We start from the raw sequence: 20,812 nt of genomic DNA, 5'->3' as shown, positions 1-20,812 counted from the left end.
TTAGTATTTGCTAATATCGATGATGGTTCTTCAAATGTGGGTGGGGATGTGTTAGAAGGTGGAATACAAGGTTTGCTATTACCACTAACACCATGGCTCACATGGGAGGACATACCGGCCGTGGAGATCGTCAACCAAGGATGTGATGGTGAGGATATTTCAGAAGGGTGTGAATCAAGTGTGGTGAATGGAAAGATCTTATCAATAAAATGAGCATGTTATGAAATATATATGCGTCTAATTTTGTAATCTAAATAACGGTAATCAACATGCAATGGATTATATCCTAAGAACACACATTGAGTAAAGCGGAGGAAAAGCTTATACGAGTTGTATGGCCTTAATAAAGGGAAAACAACACAATAAAATATTTTAAAAAACTTGTAATCTGGTTGTTGATGGAAGATTATTTGAAAATGAAAGATATTATTTAAGAGTGGTGTTGATAATTTGTTAATAAGGTAAATGGTGGCTTCAAAAGTGTATTGCCAATATTTAAGGGGAAGAGATGCATGGGCCGATAATATAAGGCCGGTATCAATAATATGACAAATGTTTCATTCAGCTACTCTGTTTTGCTCGTGTGTAGACATGCTACGTGATGGAGAATTCCATTTAAAAAAAAATTATTTAGGCTTCTATATTCTCTAGGCCAATCAGATCGTACATCTTTGATGGGTTTTTTACATTGTTTCTCGGGCATGGTCCTGAATTTTTTGAAAATGGAAGGGACCATAGACCGATTTTAAATAGGATAGTACTAGTTATATTTGGAAAAATCGTCAACAAATATAACAAAGTACTTAAAAGTAGAAATAGAATTAATTGGAGCAGGTCCCATAAATTAGTAAAAATTAAATCAAGAGGTGCTATACTAATACTATGAGTGGGGGGTAGGGCTATTTTATGGGATTTGCCTAACAACAAGAAGCACATTTATTGAAATTAAATATAGAACATGGCAACTTATTTGAATGAATCAACCAGCGAACTTTGCTTTGTTGGAGATGACCCATTCGAGCATGCCAAGTAGTGGCAATGACGAAAGAATCAAGTGAGATGGTATTGGCGGATGTCGATGAGGTATAAAGGCTCGGCAGCCGGTATAGTCCATCCTTAAAGTAGGGTGTTCTAATATACAAATCCTTCACAACAAAGTGAAGTTGATGAAACTCAAAGAGGCAGTTGTTATCATGTGCAAAATTATACATACAAAGCAAATTACATGTAATGGTAAGGACATGAATAATATTTGAGAAATATAAAGATTTGTTGATAGTGGTTTTAAGAGTAGAAGAATCGACATTAACAATGTCCAAACGTGATCCATTATCTACACAAAGAGATTCATTATCAATATGTGGTGCAGGGATCTACATATTGGCAATGTCGAGCATCACATGGTGAGTAGCTACAATATCTAGAAATTAGTTATGCTGCGATGGGGTAGGAAGAATCCCATCCGTATTGGCGATAGGCTAAGGTGCACTATTGTTAGACCGAATATCTGAAATAAAATCTTGCAAACGTATGATTGTATTTTTGACAAATTTAGCATTGATCTTTTTTGTTTTTAAATCAATTGCTTGGGTTTCCAGATTGCGCTGGTTGCCTTGCCCACGATATTAAGGGTTTTTGGTGGTAGATAGTTGAAATTGGAAATCGATTGTGGTTGAGTAATAGGGATGGATGATGAGGGGTGTAAGTGGTAACATTGGCCCTTATAGGCACCATAGGAGACTTGATTCAAAGCTCATGATTGAGGAGCAATCGATGGAGCTCAAGCGATAAAAAAAAAGGTTATGGCGCTTGGGTGAGCACCGTACATAAGTTATGGTCGCCATACATAAGTTATGGTACTCAAGTGAGCGTTGTACGAAAGTTATAGCACTTGTGGCGTCCTTATCTCGAATAGGAGAGGTCGAGAAATGGAAGGGAAAGAAGGAATAATAGAGGTGTTTTTAAGGATCCTATGGATCGACTCATACCAGGTAAGAATTAAAGTCTAAGTTTGAGTTTCGCTTATTCTTTTAACCGAGGATAGCGTTTGTATTTATAGAGTTTTTCTAATATCTGTTATAATAACTACATGAGATAAGAATGGACTAATTCAAAATATTTTGAATTTTGAGGAAGTACTAACTACATGAGATAATTACCTTTAACTACATGAGATAACTACATGTGTTAACATGAGATAAGACTGGCCTAATTAAAAATATTTTGAAATTTGAATTAGTCCTTTACAATATTAACTATATTAACTACATGTGTTGTCATCCTTAACAATAACTAACACATACAACAACACAGCCCATCAAATCTCGGTTAAAAAATGGGTCTATAACTTATTTTGATAGGTCTACTCAATGGTACTTTTTAATTTAAGGGCTCATTTGATAAAATTGAAAAATAATTGCGAAAAATCAAGCAAGAATGTGTTCGGGAGTTTAAGTTCTAAATGAAATGGAAAGTTGTTTGATAATAGATTAAAATTGAACCACAAGTATTACTAGTTTCTTATGCATAGAATTGTAAACGTAATGCACGTATAGGTTTTAGTAAGGGGAAATTATTTAAAAAGTCCTAAATTTATTGCATTTGTGCTAATTCAGTTTTTAACCTTTCAATTTGGAAAATTTCGTCTTAAAAATTTTAATAATTTTTCAATTCAGTTCTAAACCTTTCAATTGTATCAATTTAGTCCTTCTAAATAATTTTGGTCAGAAATCATTGAGGTTATAGTTTAGTTAGCATCGGCCGTCCTATGTGGCATAGTTGCGGCTGATGTGAATAATTTTTTCTTAATTATCAAAAGGTTTAGGACTAACATGACACATTGACAATCACTACAAAAAAACACGAATTTAGCCACGAAAAATTTGCGACGGAAAAAATTCATCGTTAATTTCCAACGAAAATAGCGACAAAATGAAGATTCGTTGCTATTTGCAACAAAATTAGCGACGAAATAATTCGTTGCTAATTCGCGACGAATGTAGCTACGAAAAAACTATTCATTGCTAATTTGGGACAAAAATGCCCACGAAAACTATTTCGTTGCTAATTTACGACAAAAATAGCCACGAAAAATATTTGGTCGCTAATTTACGACGAAAATGGCCACAAAACAAATTCCTCGCAAATTAGCGACGAAAACGGCCATGAAAATATTATTCATCACTATATCCTTTGCGACGAGAATGGGCTTCGTCGCCAATTAGCGACGAATGTCTTTTTTCGTCGCAAATTCTTTTCTTGGAAGTTAGCGACGAAAATCACCGTTCGTCACTAATTAGTGACGAATTATGATTTTCGTCGTAAAATTATCGATATGAATAAAAATAACAAAGAAAATATTAAAATTAGTGACAAATTATTATTTTCGTCGCTAATTTAGCAACGAAATGTATTATCAATCACTAATATGATAGAAATAAAAATAAAAAAGAAAATGTTCAATTTAGCGACGAATTAGATTTTTCGTCGCTAATACGATATAAACAAACATAAAAATAAAAAATAAAAAATAATTAACAATGAGAATGTTTTTCGTCTCTAATTAGCGACGAAAACCAAATTTCGTCGCTAATTTGTTGCTATCATTTAGCGACGAATATCTATTTCGTCACTAATTAGTGACGAACCACGTTTTTCATCGCAAATTCCATTCTTAAAACTTAGCGACGAAAATTGCCGTTTGTCGTTAATTGGCGGAGAGCAGGAAGAAATGATGAAGGCCCCATTGATCCCAATTTCAAATCATTGTCTATTTTCAATTACCTTGGTCGATCAAGCGGCGCATGTAAGTTTCGTTACTTAACAGACGAAGAATGGCGGGCAGCCCATATATATATTTTGTTGAACTATCCAAAAGTGGAGCTATACTTCGAGTAAGTGTACTTTTGCAAATATATTTATTGTGTGTCAAATATTTGCTAATTTCGTCGTGATATTTGTTAATAGGATTTTCCAAACTTCAATGCATGGACTACCACCAAATGAGTTTGATCGTTTGTGCGATGAAGAATTTGCAGCATAGTTCAAAACATATGTAAGTTGCCTATGGATGAAAAGCAAGTTATTAATATTTTATACATCATTAATTAAAAAATATATTATTGGCTTTGTGTGTGTGACTTTAGGTTCATAGCAATCATGATCAAGTTGAAGAGCAAGGATTGTTATATCATCTATCATGGGGTCTACAACCAAGGGTACGAACTTGGCTAGCATATTTCATAAACGGGTATAATTTTCACACTCGAGAGCACGGAATGGAAAAAGCCACAATGAATAGTGGTGTGTGTGTTCGGTCATCCAATGGTGGCAGTGCAAAAGATGATTTTTATGGCTTGTTGGATGAAATCACAGAGATAGAGTACCTTTGTCCATTAATGCGGGTTATGTTATTTAAGTGCATGTGGTTCGACCCCGTCGGAGGAATGAAGGTGCATACGAAGTTTAATTGGTTGAAGTAAATCACAAGAAAAGGTATATGAAATATGAACCATTTGGCTTGGCACAACAAGCAATTCAAGTATATTATGCATCATATCCTAGTTTGAAACATGAAAAAATTGATTGGTGGGCTGTATGTAAAACCAAAGCATGAAGAAAAATCGAGGAACACTGGAAGGATACAGCATATCAACAAAAGAAAGTTTACACCATTGAAATTGAGGATTATAACATTCTGATTTTATGAGATCTATGTGGAGCAATGATAGATGTCGATCCAACTGAAATTTGTGAATCGAATGTAGAAGGTGTTGAAGAATCTGATTTTGCAATAGAGGATGAAGATGAAGCTCATGAAGAAGACGAAGATCAAGATCAAGACGAAGACGAAGGTGAAGATGAAGACGAAGTTGAAGATGAAGATTATGATTTTTGAGACTTTTTACTAATTATGTGTCATTATTATTATTACTATTGCGACATATGTTATTGTTTTTGTCATTATTATTATTATTATTATCATTATTATTGTTGACTATTATTATTGTTATTCATTGCAAAATTGAATTTCATCCGCGGAATTGTGAAATTAAAAGTTCGTTGCTAATTTCGTCGCAAAATTACTCGTCACTAAATTCGTCACTAATTAGCGACAAAAAAAATTCGTCGTAAAATTGATTTTCATCCGCGGAATTGTGCAATTAAATGTTCGTCGCTAATTTCGTCCCAAACTTATTAGTCGCGAAGTTCATCGCTAATTAGCGACAAAAAATCATTCATCGCAAAATTGATATTCATTCGCGGAATTGTGAAATTAAAAGTTCGTCACTAATTTCGTCGCTAAATTATTCGTCGCGAAGTTCATCGCTAATTAGCAACAAAAAATCATTCGTCGTAAAATTGATTTTATTTGCAGAATTGTGAAATTAAAAGTTCATCGCTAAATTATTCGTTGCTAATTAGCGACAAAAAATCATTCGTCACAAAATTGAATTTCGTCGGCGGAATTGTGAAATTAAAATTTCGTCGCTAATTTCTTCGCTAAATTATTCGTCGCGAAATTTGTTGCTAATTAGCAACAAAAAATCATTCGTCGCAAAATTGAATTTCGTCGGCGGAATTGATAAATTAAAATTTCGCCGCTAATTTTGTCGCTAAATTATTCGTCACAAAATTCGTTGCTAATTAGAGACAAAAAATCGTTCGTCGCAAAATTGAATTTTGTCGGTGGAATTGTGAAATTAAAGTGTTCGTCGCTAAATCATTCATCACGAAATTCATCGCTAATTAGTGACAAAAAATCATTTGTTACAAAATTGATTTCGTCCGCGGAATTGTGTAAAAGTTCGTCGCTAAATTCGTCGCTAATTATCAACAAAAAATCATTCGTCGCAAAATTGATTTTCATCCGCGGAATTGTGAAATTAAAAGTTCATCGCTAAATTATTCGTCGCTAATTAGCGACAAAAAATCATTCATCGCTAATTAGCGACAAAAAATCATTTGTCGCAAAATAGATTTTCATCCACAGAATTGTGAAATTAAAAGTTCGTCGCCAAATTCGTCACTAATTAGCGACGGACCTTCTTCGTCGCAAAATTGGCAATGCATTAAGCTTTTCATTGCTAAATCCGTCGCTAATTAGCGACGTCGCTAAATTCGTCGCAAAAGTAGCAACGAATTTTGTTCCCTCGTTGCTAATTGGCGACGAATAAAGCCAAAAAAGGCTTCGTCGCAAATTTTTAAGACCGAAACAAAGAAAGACCCAACCCTAATTGCCTTCTCCTTCACACTCTCTGTTCGCATCTTCTTCGCCTCTTCTCCTCCATACTCTCTATTTGCGCTCTATCACTGTCTATCTCCTCCACTCGATGAGTCGTCTGTCTCCCACTTTCGTATTTTCTCAGCCCGGTCATCATCCTACGACAAACTCACAATCTTGCTCACATATCCTCTGTCTTTCAAAGATCGAGGTCACTCACTACTTCGTCGTGAATAGTCACACCCCCGCTGTAGCACTTCTTGCTCTAGTTACTAGTGGAACCTTGAGTCTTACTTAGGGCTAGCTGCCTTGCTTCACGCTAATAGGTATATTGCTTTTCGATTGGATTTAAATTCATTGATTGGTTTAGATTTGGGTTCTTTGTTTCAGCTTTGTTGTTTTCATTTTTTATACTGACAAGGAAATTGGTGAGGCTGGTTCATCTTTGTTTGCATGATGCTTAGTGATTCAGTTAATTATTTACTATGCTGGGGCTCTGTGTTGTTCTTTTTTCCTTTATCATCTTGCTTTGTGGTGTAATTTAAGTGCATCTAGGAAAGAATTTTACTTTTTTTTCGGTGGGAGACTAATGATATTTTTTATCGGTGCTCGCTTTGAGCTTCAGAGAGCATGTTTTAATTAGAGAAGATTGTGATTGGTGAGTATGATCAACCTAACACTTATGTTTAACTGAAAATTTGCAAATTCAAATGTAGCTTTTGTTAAAGAGTTTGCGCTCGGTTTTTCCCTCAAAGAAGGGAACGAAATGATGCTTGAATGCTATAGTAGATATTATGCAATAGTAGTTCCCTTTTCCATGATCATTTAAACCATTATATTTTCTTAAGCAAAGCTTACTTATGGAATTGTAGTATTTATTCCTCAAGAAGAATTCTTCTTTTCACATTTGGATGAAAATAAGATTCTAGAGCACTATACTACTCTTTTAAAGTCTCTCGATTCTTTATGCTGATTGAAGGTCTACAGATGGCATTGTCATAGAGGAAACTAAAGAATATTGAACATTTCCAAAGTAAAGTAGAAACACTGCTTAAAGTATTCTAACTTGGTTACGTGTTGGTATGCAAAAGGACTTAGTCGATGAGGTTTCCCCCCACAAGCTTTGACACTGTTAAACAAGGGGCAGAAATTGAATCTTCCATGAATTTAATTTGATTGGGTTCAACTGTAAAATTGGGAATTTGATGTGTTTAATTATGTAAATGGAGGGAGACTTTGTGTATTTACCTCTTGTATATTGGTTATGGCCTCTTGGGGAACTTCATTAAGAATTGAAGGGGTTGAACATGTGCTTGAAAGTACCTTGGTTTTAAACTAGGAGTGTCATACATTATGGTGCTCGTCATCCTTCTCTTTTATGCTTCAATAAGTGAGTATCTGCTTCATTAAATATTTAAATCGGGGTTCTTTCTTAAGATCCCTCCATGCTCAAATAGAGTTGTACACACACACAACATCTGGAAGGCACACATGCTAGTTGCATGTACATGTACACATCATCTACCTTTCTCTATGTAGTGATTAGATGCTTTCACGAGAGTAAACAATGTTATATGAACATTTTCTTTCACTGAATAAGTTCTACAATTAATATGAAGCTGTAAGTTATCAATCTCTCTTCTCACCTTTTCCTGTTTTGCTAGTTTCAAATGGTTTTGTAAGTTATCAATCTCTCCTCACCTTGATGCACTTAGGGTTAGTAAACCACACTGAACGTGGCATGAACTAGTGTTTCCTCCATGCATTAGATGCTTATAAGATCTATGTATTTTTCAATTTACGAGATAGAGCTCAAGTGGAGCAACAATTTTATTAGAGGCGATAGCCGGTTCGTTTCATTTTCTCAAGTTTTATCTCTTGCTCTCTGAAAAATAATGGTAAGCTTCATGATGTACATCATTATGTGTCCTTAACACAAGTTCATATTTTTAAAGATGTTTGTCTAACCTTCCTACCTGTCAGAATAAATGTGGAGGTCACATGCATGGTGCAGTTTTACAAAGAAGGCCAGCCCCTTCCCCTTCCCCTTCCCCTTCATCATCCCTGTCCATTTCCTCTTCCCCTTCCCTAAACCCTCAACAACTACATGTTGATGGACAACATGGACACATTGGCCCTTCCTCCGACCCTCAAGAACATATCAAATTCCTCCTGTACCTCCCACTAATCAAATAGGTGATGGGCACAACGATGAGCAGTACAATGATGATGAGGTTGCTGATGATGATGATGATTTTGTTAGACGTCTTATTGGTTAAACAGCATGCTTGAAGATGAACCCTATTGGAAAGGTATTTAGAGGCAATTATGTTAATTTCATAATCCAAAGTGAAATCCATTAAAGTCCTTGATGGTTCAGCATTCCTTTTTTCCCTTTCTTTCCTAGCAAGCTGTTATGTATCAGGTGAGCCAACAGTTTCATTTGAACTGCAGGAAGAAACTGTGAATCGATGGGATTTTTTTTTTCAGCTTGTTTAGTTTAGGTGTAAGATGGTCTAGTGACAATTTGGACTTTATGTTGTTGCTGAAGATATTCCCTCACTGTGTACTACTTTATTTTATGTTGAGAAATTGGCCGTGTGTTTCTCATATACTTGTGACTTCTCATTGGCAGGCTCATATCGAACAATGGATTGATTTCTCATCTTTCAAAATTGATGCCAACCTTATTAATTGGTTTCGACCAAGAATGCGACGGGCAGTGTACCTTCCTCCGGTAAGTTACCTTTGTTGATGTCAAGTGTAGTGTTTCAACAATTTTTTGGACTTGTCATTTTTTATCTCAATACATGATGAAGTATTTTCCAGTACAGTAGGATCATTTTCTTCACAGGAGAAATCCATGTCAAATTACTGTATCATGGAAGATCATATCCCATCTATTTGGAAGGAAAGCTTTTGTCGACTGCGCATTTTATTAAGCGAGTTTCTTCAATCTGTTTTTTTAGTAAAGACAAATTGTAAGTTTCTATTCTAGAAGTAACTTGAGTATCTAACTAATGCGATGCCTAAAAGGTGCCATTTATGAAAGCATTCCGCTTTGTTATGTGATGGTGGCTGGCTAATTCTACATGGGACCTTATGTATTTTTTTATAATGGTATTCTAGCTTTTTATTTCATGACACTCCGTGCTAATCATGATGCTAATTATAAAATTCTGCGTGAAGGTTGAGGAAGCTGCAATTGCTACCTTGAAGAGGGCATTAGGTGCAATTGCTACCCTTCACCTTTCAAGGTGAAGGGTCTGTGGCTTTTCCGGGGGCAAACTATAATTGACAGAAGTTCCCTGGGGGCAAACCATGTTGACAGAATCAATTTTTTGTGAACTCTGGTAGGAAAAAGCTTGCAAGGCGGCTCATGATGATCGTGAGAGGTATTTTTGACCAATCTGAAGCAACAATGTAGTGGTCAATTCACCTCTAGGATGGAGGGAATGGTTGGTTGCATTTAGTTTTCCCTGCTGATCGGCTGACTTCCGTTGTATTTGATGCTAGTCCAAATATTTCCAACAATTTGCTGGATGACTCTTCTTTCAGGTGCTAGACTTGACATTGGCAAGGAAAAACCAAACCAGTTTTGAATGTATTTCGTTTTCATATTATTATAATATTTAGATCTTATTACTCTCTTGATCAATGTTAAATATAAATTCTAGAAATTAATTATGCATTTAATTAGATTTAAAATCAAAAAAATAAAAGAAATTATTTTATCATACGATCACAAATTATAAATGTTCGTTGCAAAATTCGTCCCTGCCCGATCGTCGCAAAATCCATTGCTAGAGAAGATTAAAAAATTAAAAAAAATTCGTCACTGGAACCGCTAAATTAGTCGCTAATCGGCCACGATTTTTTCCATAAATTAGCGACAAATCTCTATTTTTGTTGCAATTTAACGACAGAAGTAACATATTTTGTCACTAAATTTTGCCACGCGCAATTGGTGACGAAACAAAATTTCATTGCTATTTTCGTCGCAAATCACTTTAGCCACGAAAGTTTTTGTGGCAAATGCTGTAGCTAAATCTTTGCCACTAATTAGCGATGAAATTGGCAACGAAATCATTCGTCGCTAATCGGGGATGACATTTTCCACGACGGATGTCGTGGCAAATTTGCGACGAAATTTTACTTTTCGTCGCAATTTAGCGACGAAAATTAATTTTCCGTTGCTAAATTTTTGTACTGCGAATTGGCAACGAAATTTTTTTCGTCTTTACTTTTGTGGTAAATCAAAATATTAGCGACAAAATTGGCTGCGAAAAATTTCGTTGCCCCATTAGCGACGACATTTTCCACGAATAATTTCGTCAAACATTAGCGACGACTTTTGCCACGAATAATTTAGCGATGACTTTTGCCATGAATGATTTCGTCGCTAATTGCCAGAATTTTCGTGGGAAATTCCGTGGCTAAATCCTTGTTTTTTTAGTGAAATTAGCGACGAATAATATTTTCGTGGCTAAATTCATCGCTAATTGGGTTTTACAACGAATTTAGCCACAAAAAAAAATAATCATGGCTAATCCGGCGTCGCAAAATTTAGCGACGACTAGAAAATTCGTCACTAAATTTAGCGATGAAAGTTATTTTCGCGGCAAAATTTGTGGCTAATTAGCGACGAATAAGTTGCGTCGCTGATTTGCCACGGAGGGTAATTCGTCGCAAAATTTGTGGCCAATTAGCAACAAAACTTATTCGTCGCTAATTAGCCACGGATACGTATGCGTCGCAAAATTCATCACTAATTAGCGACAAATGTCGGTTTTTCGTCGCTAAATTTTGCGACGCCGAATTGACAAAGAATATTTTTTCGTTGCTAATTTTCGTCGCAAATCAGTTTAGCGACGAATTTTGGTCAATTTCTCGTGGCAAAATCCGTGGCTAAATTCTTATTTTTTTTGTAGTGAATATGTTTAGAACCTTTTTGGTAATTTACCTGTTTTAGTAAGGTATGTGGCAATATAAATATTCTAATTCTCTGTACTTTTTCCTTTGACAGATAAGGTGAACCTTTACTAACTGAAAATATGAAAGGATTCTCGACTTATGTCAATCAATTAACCAGTGTGAAGCTAAAGATTATCAAATGCACTCACTCAGTTCGAGTGTCGAAAATATTAACTCTCAGCACATCTGTTAGGTAAAGAGTCGTAATCAAGCATCGGTGTGTTCATTGAAGATGTCATCTTAATGGTAGACTCGTTTCGTTCTTTCGTGAACATCAACAAAGCTAGAACTGCTTGGGAAACTTGGATGGGATCGTTTAATGCTTGAGTTTGATCTGATGTCTTTTCTTATTCGTAGCATGTTCATCCGAGGTGAGGGTGTTTGGAATCGGCAAAATCCCCCACGAAAAGACTAGTTGGTTTTAGCAACAAAAAGGGGAATATTACCAAATTTTTTTTAATATATTATAATTGCGTTAATTCAGTTACAATTTTTTTTTGCCAATTGAGTCATAAACTTTTTGCATTTGTACTAATTTAGTCCATCCGGCTAATTTTGGGCAGAAATTGCTAAAGTGACGCAGTCAACGCCATTGTGTATAGCCTATCGACCGATGAGGGTTGTGAGCCCTTATCCAACGGCCGAAGAGGGCTTGTAGGCCCTCGCTCGGAGGCCGGCGACCTCTTGCCGGGCTTAACAAAAAATAAAATAATAAAAGATAGGGAAAATATAAAAGAATAAGTAATTCGAAAAAAATATTAATATATTATTCAAGATTGTCCACCTTAGCACTAGCGGCGCCACATCGGTGATTTCTAGCCAATATTGGCCGTTGAACTGAATTGATACAAATATAAAAGGTTTGTGACTCAATTGGCTAAAAAAAAAAAAAAAGAGGGACTGAATTATCATAGTTATAATAGATTTATGATTTTTTTAGTAAATTTTTCTCGGAAAATATATGGAGCTTTTGCACCAACCACTCTTTTCGCACCACTTACTCTTTTATGTTGCCAGTGTAATGTTTTTCAGAAAACCTAGAGCATCACCGTCCTTATATTTTACTTGATTTAACCAAGTGTAAAAGTCAAAATTAGGGCATCTCCGCCAGGACAAAAAAAGATGAGGGCAAATCCCGCATCACGTGCAAACGAAAAAAGCCTTCCCAGGTTGATCAGCTGGTTGAAGTAGGAGCAAAAATCAAATTTGGATTCACACATTTCTAGTTAATCCCTGTCCATGTATGGACAGGACACCCATGGTCTCATATTCGATTATTCCTAATTTTCCAAGTTTATGGTGTAACTCTCGAAGATCGATGCTATCTCGTCAACAGCAATTCGTACCAAAAATTCAGACAGGGTTGATAAAGTTCTTCAATGTTTCCGCCAACAGGCAAAGAAAATGAACTCCACAGAACCGAATAAGAAAAAGAAACCCAACCGGTAATTTTTTTTTTTCAGTTAAATTGATAGTACTATAAAGTTTTAGCAGGATTATCTTATGCGTCAAATCCAATAGTAACACAATAGAATGAGCGATCACCTTCTTTGCAAAAGTAAGCTTTACAAAAGGAATATTTACCCACAGATGCCAAATATATGAAATTTGACAAGAAAATTTCAAATACATATTTATATACACACACTTGTTCAACTTTGAAAGGTGGAACCGATTGAATTTCCCTGTTTGTTTTGTGGAAAGTGAGTAATTTGAAAAATATTATCCTAAAAAGGATCTCACATCTCGCTTGGAATAATTAGTCGATGGACAATATTTTTGTTAGCGGTATAAAAGATCATTTTTTCAAAACTACTTTTTAAATTGTTCATTTCTTGCCAAAGAAACGAAGTTAGTATTGAAAGACGTGAGCTTCACCTTAAGATCACATGTAATTTCGTCTTATCGATAATGGCAAGTAAAAAAGAGAGGGGGGATTTCTAACAACTCCCGATGAAATCCAATGGGCCAAATTTGGATGATATTATGCCATTAATTAGTTGGTTCTACATAGCAAAGCATGGGATAATCCATCCACGTCGGAGTCTAACATGCTTGATACACGTGCCAGCTGTATGCTGACGTGTAGTTGGATCCCGTCCCCACCATTGCGCAAAATGCTGAATAACGAGTTTGTCTAAAAAATTTAAATATAGGAGAATTTTTTTTTTTCCAAATCTCAGTTCTATTTTTGTACACTCTCGTAAACTAATACTTAATAGCGAGTTCGTCTCAAAACTTAAATATTGGAAAAAATAAGAAGATTGGCCTAGAGTTCCTAGATGACCAGATCGTCTTCAGTTCTGTTCGGAATAGCGGACATAGGCATCTCTTGGCGGAATCCTCATTGAGTCTCTAGTGATAAAAGTGATTTCCATTCACCTGTAATGAAAAGAGAGGAAAAGTATAAAAAAAATTCCTAAACTTATTGTGTTGGTACCAATTTGAGCATAAACCTTTTAATTGCATCAATTTAGTTCTAAGTATTTTTGTATTAATACCAATTGAGTCTATCGGGTCAATTTTGACCTAAAATTGCTAATGCAGATGCCGACTATCCTACATGACACGGTTGCGCTAATATGGATATTTTCAAATAATATTTTAAAAAATTCTTGAATTTTTATAATTTGTTTTTGGTGTTTTTCATTTTTCTTTTCTTTTATGTTTTTTTTTGGTCGAGGAGCGATCCTCGCCGGTCACTAGGCGAGGCCGCAAAGCCCATGGCCAGCGTGGGCATTCCGACCTTCGCCTGTGGTCGGCGGCCCTTGTTGGCCCTCGGCAACAAAGAAGAAGTAATTTTATAAATAAATTAAAAAATTATTAAAATATCAGTTTCTACAAGTCAAAAACGTATTATATATCTGGATTTACTAGACTCGCCCTTGGCGATAATTAAAAAGGTCTATTACATCACTCCTTATCAAAATTTAATTTCTCACCAACCATAAAAGCACAAAATTCAGGCATATTCAAAACAATATTCAAGAAGTGCGAAAAAAAAGAAAAAGAAAAAGAAAAAGAAAGAGCGAATCGTCGAATATTAATGGCTCGTCCCTTCTCCACAGCGAAAGGCAAACTCTCTCGTGACCATATATATTAGTTAGACACCACGTAGAGAGCCCGGTAGACGCAGGCACTCACCAACAGGACGGAACTCCTCCTCCTCCACCCTCCCGGAAGGCCGTGTCACGCTCCGTACGCCATCTTCTCTGTGCCATGGCGGGGCAGTCACGGAAGTGGATGATCCTGGTGGCGACGATCTGGATCCAGGCATTCACGGGGACCAATTTCGATTTCTCGGCCTACTCGTCGAGCCTCAAGTCGGTGCTTGGGGTCTCGCAGGTGCAGCTCAACTACCTCGCGGTCGCCTCCGACCTCGGGAAGGTCTTGGGGTGGTCGTCGGGACTGGCCTTGATGTACGTGCCCCTGTGGGTGGTGCTCTTCATGTCGGCCTTCATGGGGTTCATCGGCTATGGCCTCCAGTGGCTCGTCATCAGGGAAATCATAACCCTTCCTTACATCCTGGTATCTCTCTCTCTCTCTCTCTCTCTCTCTCTCTCTCTCTCTCTACAAAGAAGAAGAAGGGGGTAAAAAATGATTTGGGTGTCTGAAATTGGATTGTGATTGCAAGAATTTGGAAGGACTAGTTGATCTTGTTGAGATTTGGGACGTCATGCCTTTTGGGATCTTCTGGGTCCACTGCGTGGGAGTGATGAATTCCATAAAAAATTAGGTTCCTTTTTCCTCCTCTCCATGCTGATACTGCTTGTCTTTATTGTCTTTCTGGTTAAAAAAAGGAGAAAGTTCATTGTTTTAACTCCGAGTTCATCATAATTACAGTAGTACTGAATAATGAATCAGAGATCAGAAAATGGTATGGCCCTGCAAAACTATTGAGCGCGGAAAAACACTCTTCTCCCGTCACTTGCACTAGTCATATCCACCGAAATGACTTGATAATCCAATATTTACTTCTTCGCGCTCCATTTATTTCTCGAAATAGGAATAAATTAATAGATACTTTTTAAAAAATGATCGCTTTTATCACAAGAAATAATGAGTCAATGATAAATCATTTCTATGGATGAATAAGGTTTTGTAAGTGAAGCAAGTGATTATTTTTAAGATTTTTTTTTTTCAAATCATTCATATTCCGTGAAGCAATAGAAGCTTAAGTCACATTACACGACGTTGTGCTCGAGGTCACTAGTAAATTTCTCCAGTAGTGTTCTCAATATCCTGTTCTTAATCAGGTTCTGGTGAGTTCTTGGAAATTAGAAAAGTTTTGAGAGAGCTTCAGATTTTACCATTCTAGAGGTCCCCGTGTTTCCATCTGGGTGGCCTTGTGTTGGAGATTTTGACCAGTTCCTGGTTTCAAATGATTGGTTCAGCTTTCTTTCTTCTCCTCTCTCTGTTTTTTATTTTTATTCAATAAATCACAGCCACGCCTTTTAGTTCTTCATCCCTGTAATTTGAATGCATTTTAAGGGGTGACTTTTGCTTCCTTCGCTTGTATACATCTTCTAGTTGTACAGGTGTTGTTTTTCTGTGGCTACAAAAAAGTGGGCACTCCAAGGTTTGTTTAGACAACCTTGTTTAGGCATAGATTCGTGTTGAGAGACGAAAAAAGATTATAATAATCAAGGCGGATCACTATATGAATGTTTGTCTAGTGGGAATCTTTTTTCATTTTTTAAGATAATATGTCTGCCTAACCTTGTAATATAAATTTTTTCGTACTCCTAGCCTCTCTTACATTAACTATATCTTACTCATTTTTCACTGGTCACAACACTATTTGTTTTCTCAAATTTAAGGGATTAGGAAAAAAAATAAAAAAGGGAGCAAAATTAGTGTTTCGGCAAGTAGTTTGACCATCTTGAATTCTTCTTGCGACCAATCGACAGCTCGCATGTCATGCGTCAGAAAATCCCCCCAACGACGCAATTTTATGTTGTTTATTGCAGTTTATCATTTTGATTAGCACAAAAATTTTTGGACCCCGCAATGACAATAATTTATTGGACTTTTGAGGTTTCGATCCCTTCTTCTCTTCTCCTTTGTTTATTTTTTTTTTTTCTCTTTCCAAAAACAGAATTCGTGCTTTCCATTTTGTTTTTTTCTCATTTTGTTTGTTCAATGTGGTGGGGACCTTGAAGGTGTTGGGGCTACCAGATATTCCATCAGAGTATCCAACGCGATATTGTGTTTTTTTCCTGCTTCTTCTTGTCTCTTTGCACCGGAGTTGCGTATTTTGGGAAAATACTAGAAGACGTCCTTATAGTTCATTTCGTTACTACTAGCCCTCCTCTACTTTGGAAATCACCAATTAAGACATTGAATTTGGTCGTTGGGGACTGCTTTATGTCCTAATCTCATTAACAAAAGCGTGGTTTGATTTCCGAAACTGCCTTGCCCATGTCTTAAATTTCCTACCGCACCAAACACCAAAACTAAACTAGAAACGTAACCGTCGAACCCTAAACTCAGTTGCACCACCGGTCGCCTCTGAAGGCTTCCGACTCTGTGCCCACCGTCATGACGGCGGTGGATGGTGGTAGCCGATGAAGTAGGTGAGGGTTTGTGGGTGATTGAGGTTAAGGTTTGTAGGGGACTTGGAGGATTGGAAATTCTAAAAAGGGGCGATTTGTTCTTTAGCAATGAGATTTTGTTAGAGGATGTTAAGTGATATTTCATAAAGTAGACGAGGGTTTTTTTTTTTTTGTCCAAAAAAGTGACTTTTGGTACTGTATGTATTTAGATATAGGGAAAAAAAAAATGGAATATCCAAAGAAGTGAGGCAAACATAAATTATACAATGCATATATATACATATACATATATAAGTAGTTAGTTTATGAAGTAGGTGGAAGATCTGTGGTATTTGTACTATGTAATGGAAGAGTAATTTATTAGGAATATAAAAGTGACATAAAATGGTATTTTGGCTAAAATATGACGATATAGAGAGAATCAATATTGATGGGTCAATTTATACATGCACTATGTTTGATCCCAACAAGATGCGACATATAAATTCCGGAGAAAAAACGAGTAGCTTCTTACTTGACATGGGTACTCCAATAATTTCATGTGAGCCATGTTTTATGAGAATATGAGATTTCTGCGCAATTATATGACACAAGCTGTTCAAGAGGTGATATGTGATAGGCTAAACCTTACGTAACCTCAAATCCATTGTGGCCGTCGAAGTCATCATCTGGATGCTATGCTTGCAAAGATGCCATTTATACTTTTTTTAAGTGGTGATTAGTGTTTGTGTACACAAAATAGAATGGGCAGTAATATTGTAAACTTACTCGATATAATTCAGCAAATTTGGCTCTAACTTTTTATTTCCGCTTTTCTCTTTTGGCGTGCTTCACATACAGATCCATTTAATGTTGCGTTTGAATTCGACTACCTGCTTGTTTTGTGGATAGCACGGTTACACCAACCACATGGATTTTTTGTCCCCTTCCGAAATAATCTTTTACATCAATCCCTTCGCACCTCTCACGTACCAATCAAATAAGTACACGTGCAATTTCGGGTTGCTTATTTCACAGATAAAATGAAAAATCATTTTTCTGAAGAGATAATTTTCATCGTCTAAAAAAACAAATTGATAGAAAATGATGTCATTTTCTTATCACAATTTACACCAAAGCGTTTTCATTAAGCTTGAATATGTTTTTCTCTAATTCATTTTTGCTACCGTTACGGGATGATATTAGTACCACAATTTACCACTTTTTTTTTTTGGTCCAAATAGTACCACTTTTTTAGGTTTAGTACCACTTGATTTCCCATGAAATTTTGCTTTTTTCCTTGTCCAAGAAAGAGACAATTTCTAGGGTTTTAGGCAAGTCTCTCTCTCGAATAAATACCCATTTTTTAGGAGTTATGATGCGACTATTGAACCGATTCATCTTCATGAATCTGCTTCTATATGTACTCTGTAGAACATTTGTGAGCGCTTTGATTACTATCGTTAGTTAATCGTATTACTTTTGAGGGAAATACATCCACTCTTTGGCAAAATTCAATTACTCCTAGCAGTAGTTAATGCAATTCCTATCATGCCATTGAATGCGAAAGTGAAATTCCCGTGTAGTACCCTTCACCGAATAAACTAGCTAAGAGATACACGACATAGTCTGGTCATGATAGCACTGAGAAAAATGGGACAAATTTCTCTTGAAATGCCTTATAATTTGACCTGATGTGACGGATCAGCTACTGAAATGACTTATCTATCACGAGTTAGGATTGCATATGAGTTGATTTTGTCATGGCAAGTTCTTTTTGTCCTTGTTGATTAGCAAAAAGTTATATGTCCTCTAATTAGAAGGAATACATCCTCTCCTTACTACTTAAGGAAATGCTTCTTGGACCGAACGAATAAGCTATAGACAAGCCGAGATGCGCTCAACTAATCCTCTATAATTTGCTTCCCGATGACACGCGATATTTCGACATTTGAGTTCAACCAATCTCTCTGAATGCATGCAAATTGTCCCATACAACTTATATAACTTTATTTGTCAAAATCCAGCATGTTTGGCTTGCATTGATGACTATCAAATTACAGTTATATAACTTTATAGCTCGGTGCTCAGGGAAAAGTTTAGGAATGCCTCATTATATTCTATGAAATTTGACGCAATATTTCGTTACCATATACTCTGAATTTAAGTTTCTGCTTTGTTCGCTGATAACCTGACCCAATGTGAACCCCATTCTCCGAATTTGGTTGTGGTTGTGGCAGGTCTTTCTTCTATGCTTGTTGGCCGGTTGCAGCATCTGTTGGTTCAACACGGTGTGCTACGTCCTGTGCATCCGGAACTTCCCGACCAATAGGGCGCTCGCACTGTCCCTCACGATCAGCTTCAACGGCGTGAGCGCCGCCCTATACACTATGATCGCCGACGCAATCAGCCCATCCTCCAGCGCTCTCTACCTCCTCCTCAATGCCCTAGTCCCCCTCATCACCTCCTTCATGTCCCTCATCCCGATCCTCCGACAGCCCTCCCTTGACCCCCTCCCGCCCGATGCGGTTGGCCGCGACTCCCTCATCTTCCTCATCCTCAACATCCTTGCCATCATCACGGGCGTCTACCTCCTCCTCACAGGCTCAACCTCATCCGACACCGCCTCAGCCCGCCTCCTCCTTGGTGGAGCACTGTTCCTACTGTTCTTCCCGCTTTGCATCCCTGGAATCGTGTACGCTCGGGCCTGGTTCCGCCAGGCGATCCACTCTAGCTTCCACATCGAGGGCTCATCATTCATCCTGGTCCACGACGATGACCTCGAGTTGCATAAAGAGCAGATAACCCGCAAGGCAAGCATTCACAAGAACGGGCTGAGGCACCTGATCAGCGATAACGGATCGTCATATGGGCTGACGAGGCACAACGCCGAGGGATGTTGCGAGAGCATTGTGGGGAGGCATCAATTGGCAATGCTTGGTGAAGAACATCCTGTGGAGTTGCTTGTGAGGAGGTTGGATTTCTGGTTGTACTACATTGCGTACTTCTGCGGAGGGACCATTGGACTAGTGTATAGCAACAACCTAGGCCAGATTGCTCAATCCCTAGGACAGAGTTCGAACACCACGACGCTCGTCACGCTCTACTCATCCTTCTCCTTCTTCGGCCGCTTGCTCTCCGCCACTCCCGACTACATTCGAACGTAAGTATACTAAGGTCATTGCACTCGATTCCAAATTGACGTAGGCAATTACACATAAAAGTAGGAGTTTTTATGTATTAAAATAATGTTAACTGACCAACCAATTTGATCAAATGTTGCCTCTAACCTTATATTTTGTCCTTTCGCAGGAAGTTTTACTTTGCAAGGACCGGGTGGATGACGGTTGCGCTCTTGCCCACTCCGGTCGCCTTCTTCCTGCTTGCTGCGTCGAGCAACAGTACAGCGTTGCATGCGAGTACCGCCTTAATTGGACTTAGCTCGGGGTTCATCTTCGCAGCGGCAGTCTCGATCACATCCGAACTGTTTGGCCCCAACAGTGTCGGTGTGAACCACAACATCCTCATCACCAACATACCCATCGGGTCGCTGTTCTACGGGCTCCTTGCAGCCATTGTCTACGATGCAAACACGAGATCTAGCTACGGCATAAGCATGGTCACCGACTCGACGGTGTGCATAGGGAAGGACTGCTATTTCCTAACATTTGTTTGGTGGGGATGCATTTCGGTTGTGGGAATGGCCTCCAGTTTGCTATTGTTCTTGAGAACGAGACCTGCTTACGATCAGTTCGAACTCAACCGGATCATCTCTAGTCAATTGGATCTAGGGCAATGATACAATTGGAATTATGGGTGGGTTTGTTTTAGTGAAAGCCTTTTTCTGTGAATGAGCTTTGTGAATTTTCATGCCTTTGATCTGCTGAAAATGATCAATCAACGAAAAATCATTTACGGTAGAAGAATATATATCCATGCTAAAAATTCAATTCCCTACCTTGAAAAGGGCATAAGATTTTCTTGAAAAATAATTTTACGAAAATTTTTTTCTTTAATAATAAATTTTCCTTAAAAAGAAACATCCTAATAGGGAAAGTTGATTATAGTTCATTTAGATTTT

General features: G+C 37.4%; 1 protein-coding gene across 1 annotated transcript; it reads left to right on the top strand.

Annotated features, from left to right (window-relative positions):
- Window positions 1-14,344: 14,344 nt before the first annotated feature.
- Window positions 14,345-20,578, top strand: LOC125316697 (protein NUCLEAR FUSION DEFECTIVE 4-like). Its single transcript, XM_048285694.1, has 3 exons — window positions 14,345-14,725; window positions 18,972-19,894; window positions 20,044-20,578. Exons 1-3 carry the CDS (start codon window positions 14,417-14,419, stop codon window positions 20,528-20,530), a joined length of 1,719 nt encoding a protein of 572 aa, XP_048141651.1. The 5' UTR covers window positions 14,345-14,416; the 3' UTR covers window positions 20,531-20,578.
- The last annotated feature ends 234 nt before the right edge of the window (window positions 20,579-20,812 follow it).

This window comes from Rhodamnia argentea, chromosome 9, assembly GCF_020921035.1.
Source record: "Rhodamnia argentea isolate NSW1041297 chromosome 9, ASM2092103v1, whole genome shotgun sequence".
Lineage (NCBI taxonomy): Eukaryota > Viridiplantae > Streptophyta > Magnoliopsida > Myrtales > Myrtaceae > Rhodamnia > Rhodamnia argentea.
The sequence above is the reverse complement of the archived record's forward strand: the minus strand, read 5'-3'. Positions and strand labels throughout refer to the sequence as shown.

Coding starts and splice junctions, on each gene's coding strand:
- LOC125316697 (XM_048285694.1), top strand. CDS start 14,417: ATGGCGGGGCAGTCACGGAAGTGGATGATCCTGGTGGCGACGATCTGG. Junction 14,726..18,971: donor TAACCCTTCCTTACATCCTG/GTATCTCTCTCT, acceptor TGGTTGTGGCAG/GTCTTTCTTCTATGCTTGTT. Junction 19,895..20,043: donor ACTCCCGACTACATTCGAAC/GTAAGTATACTA, acceptor GTCCTTTCGCAG/GAAGTTTTACTTTGCAAGGA.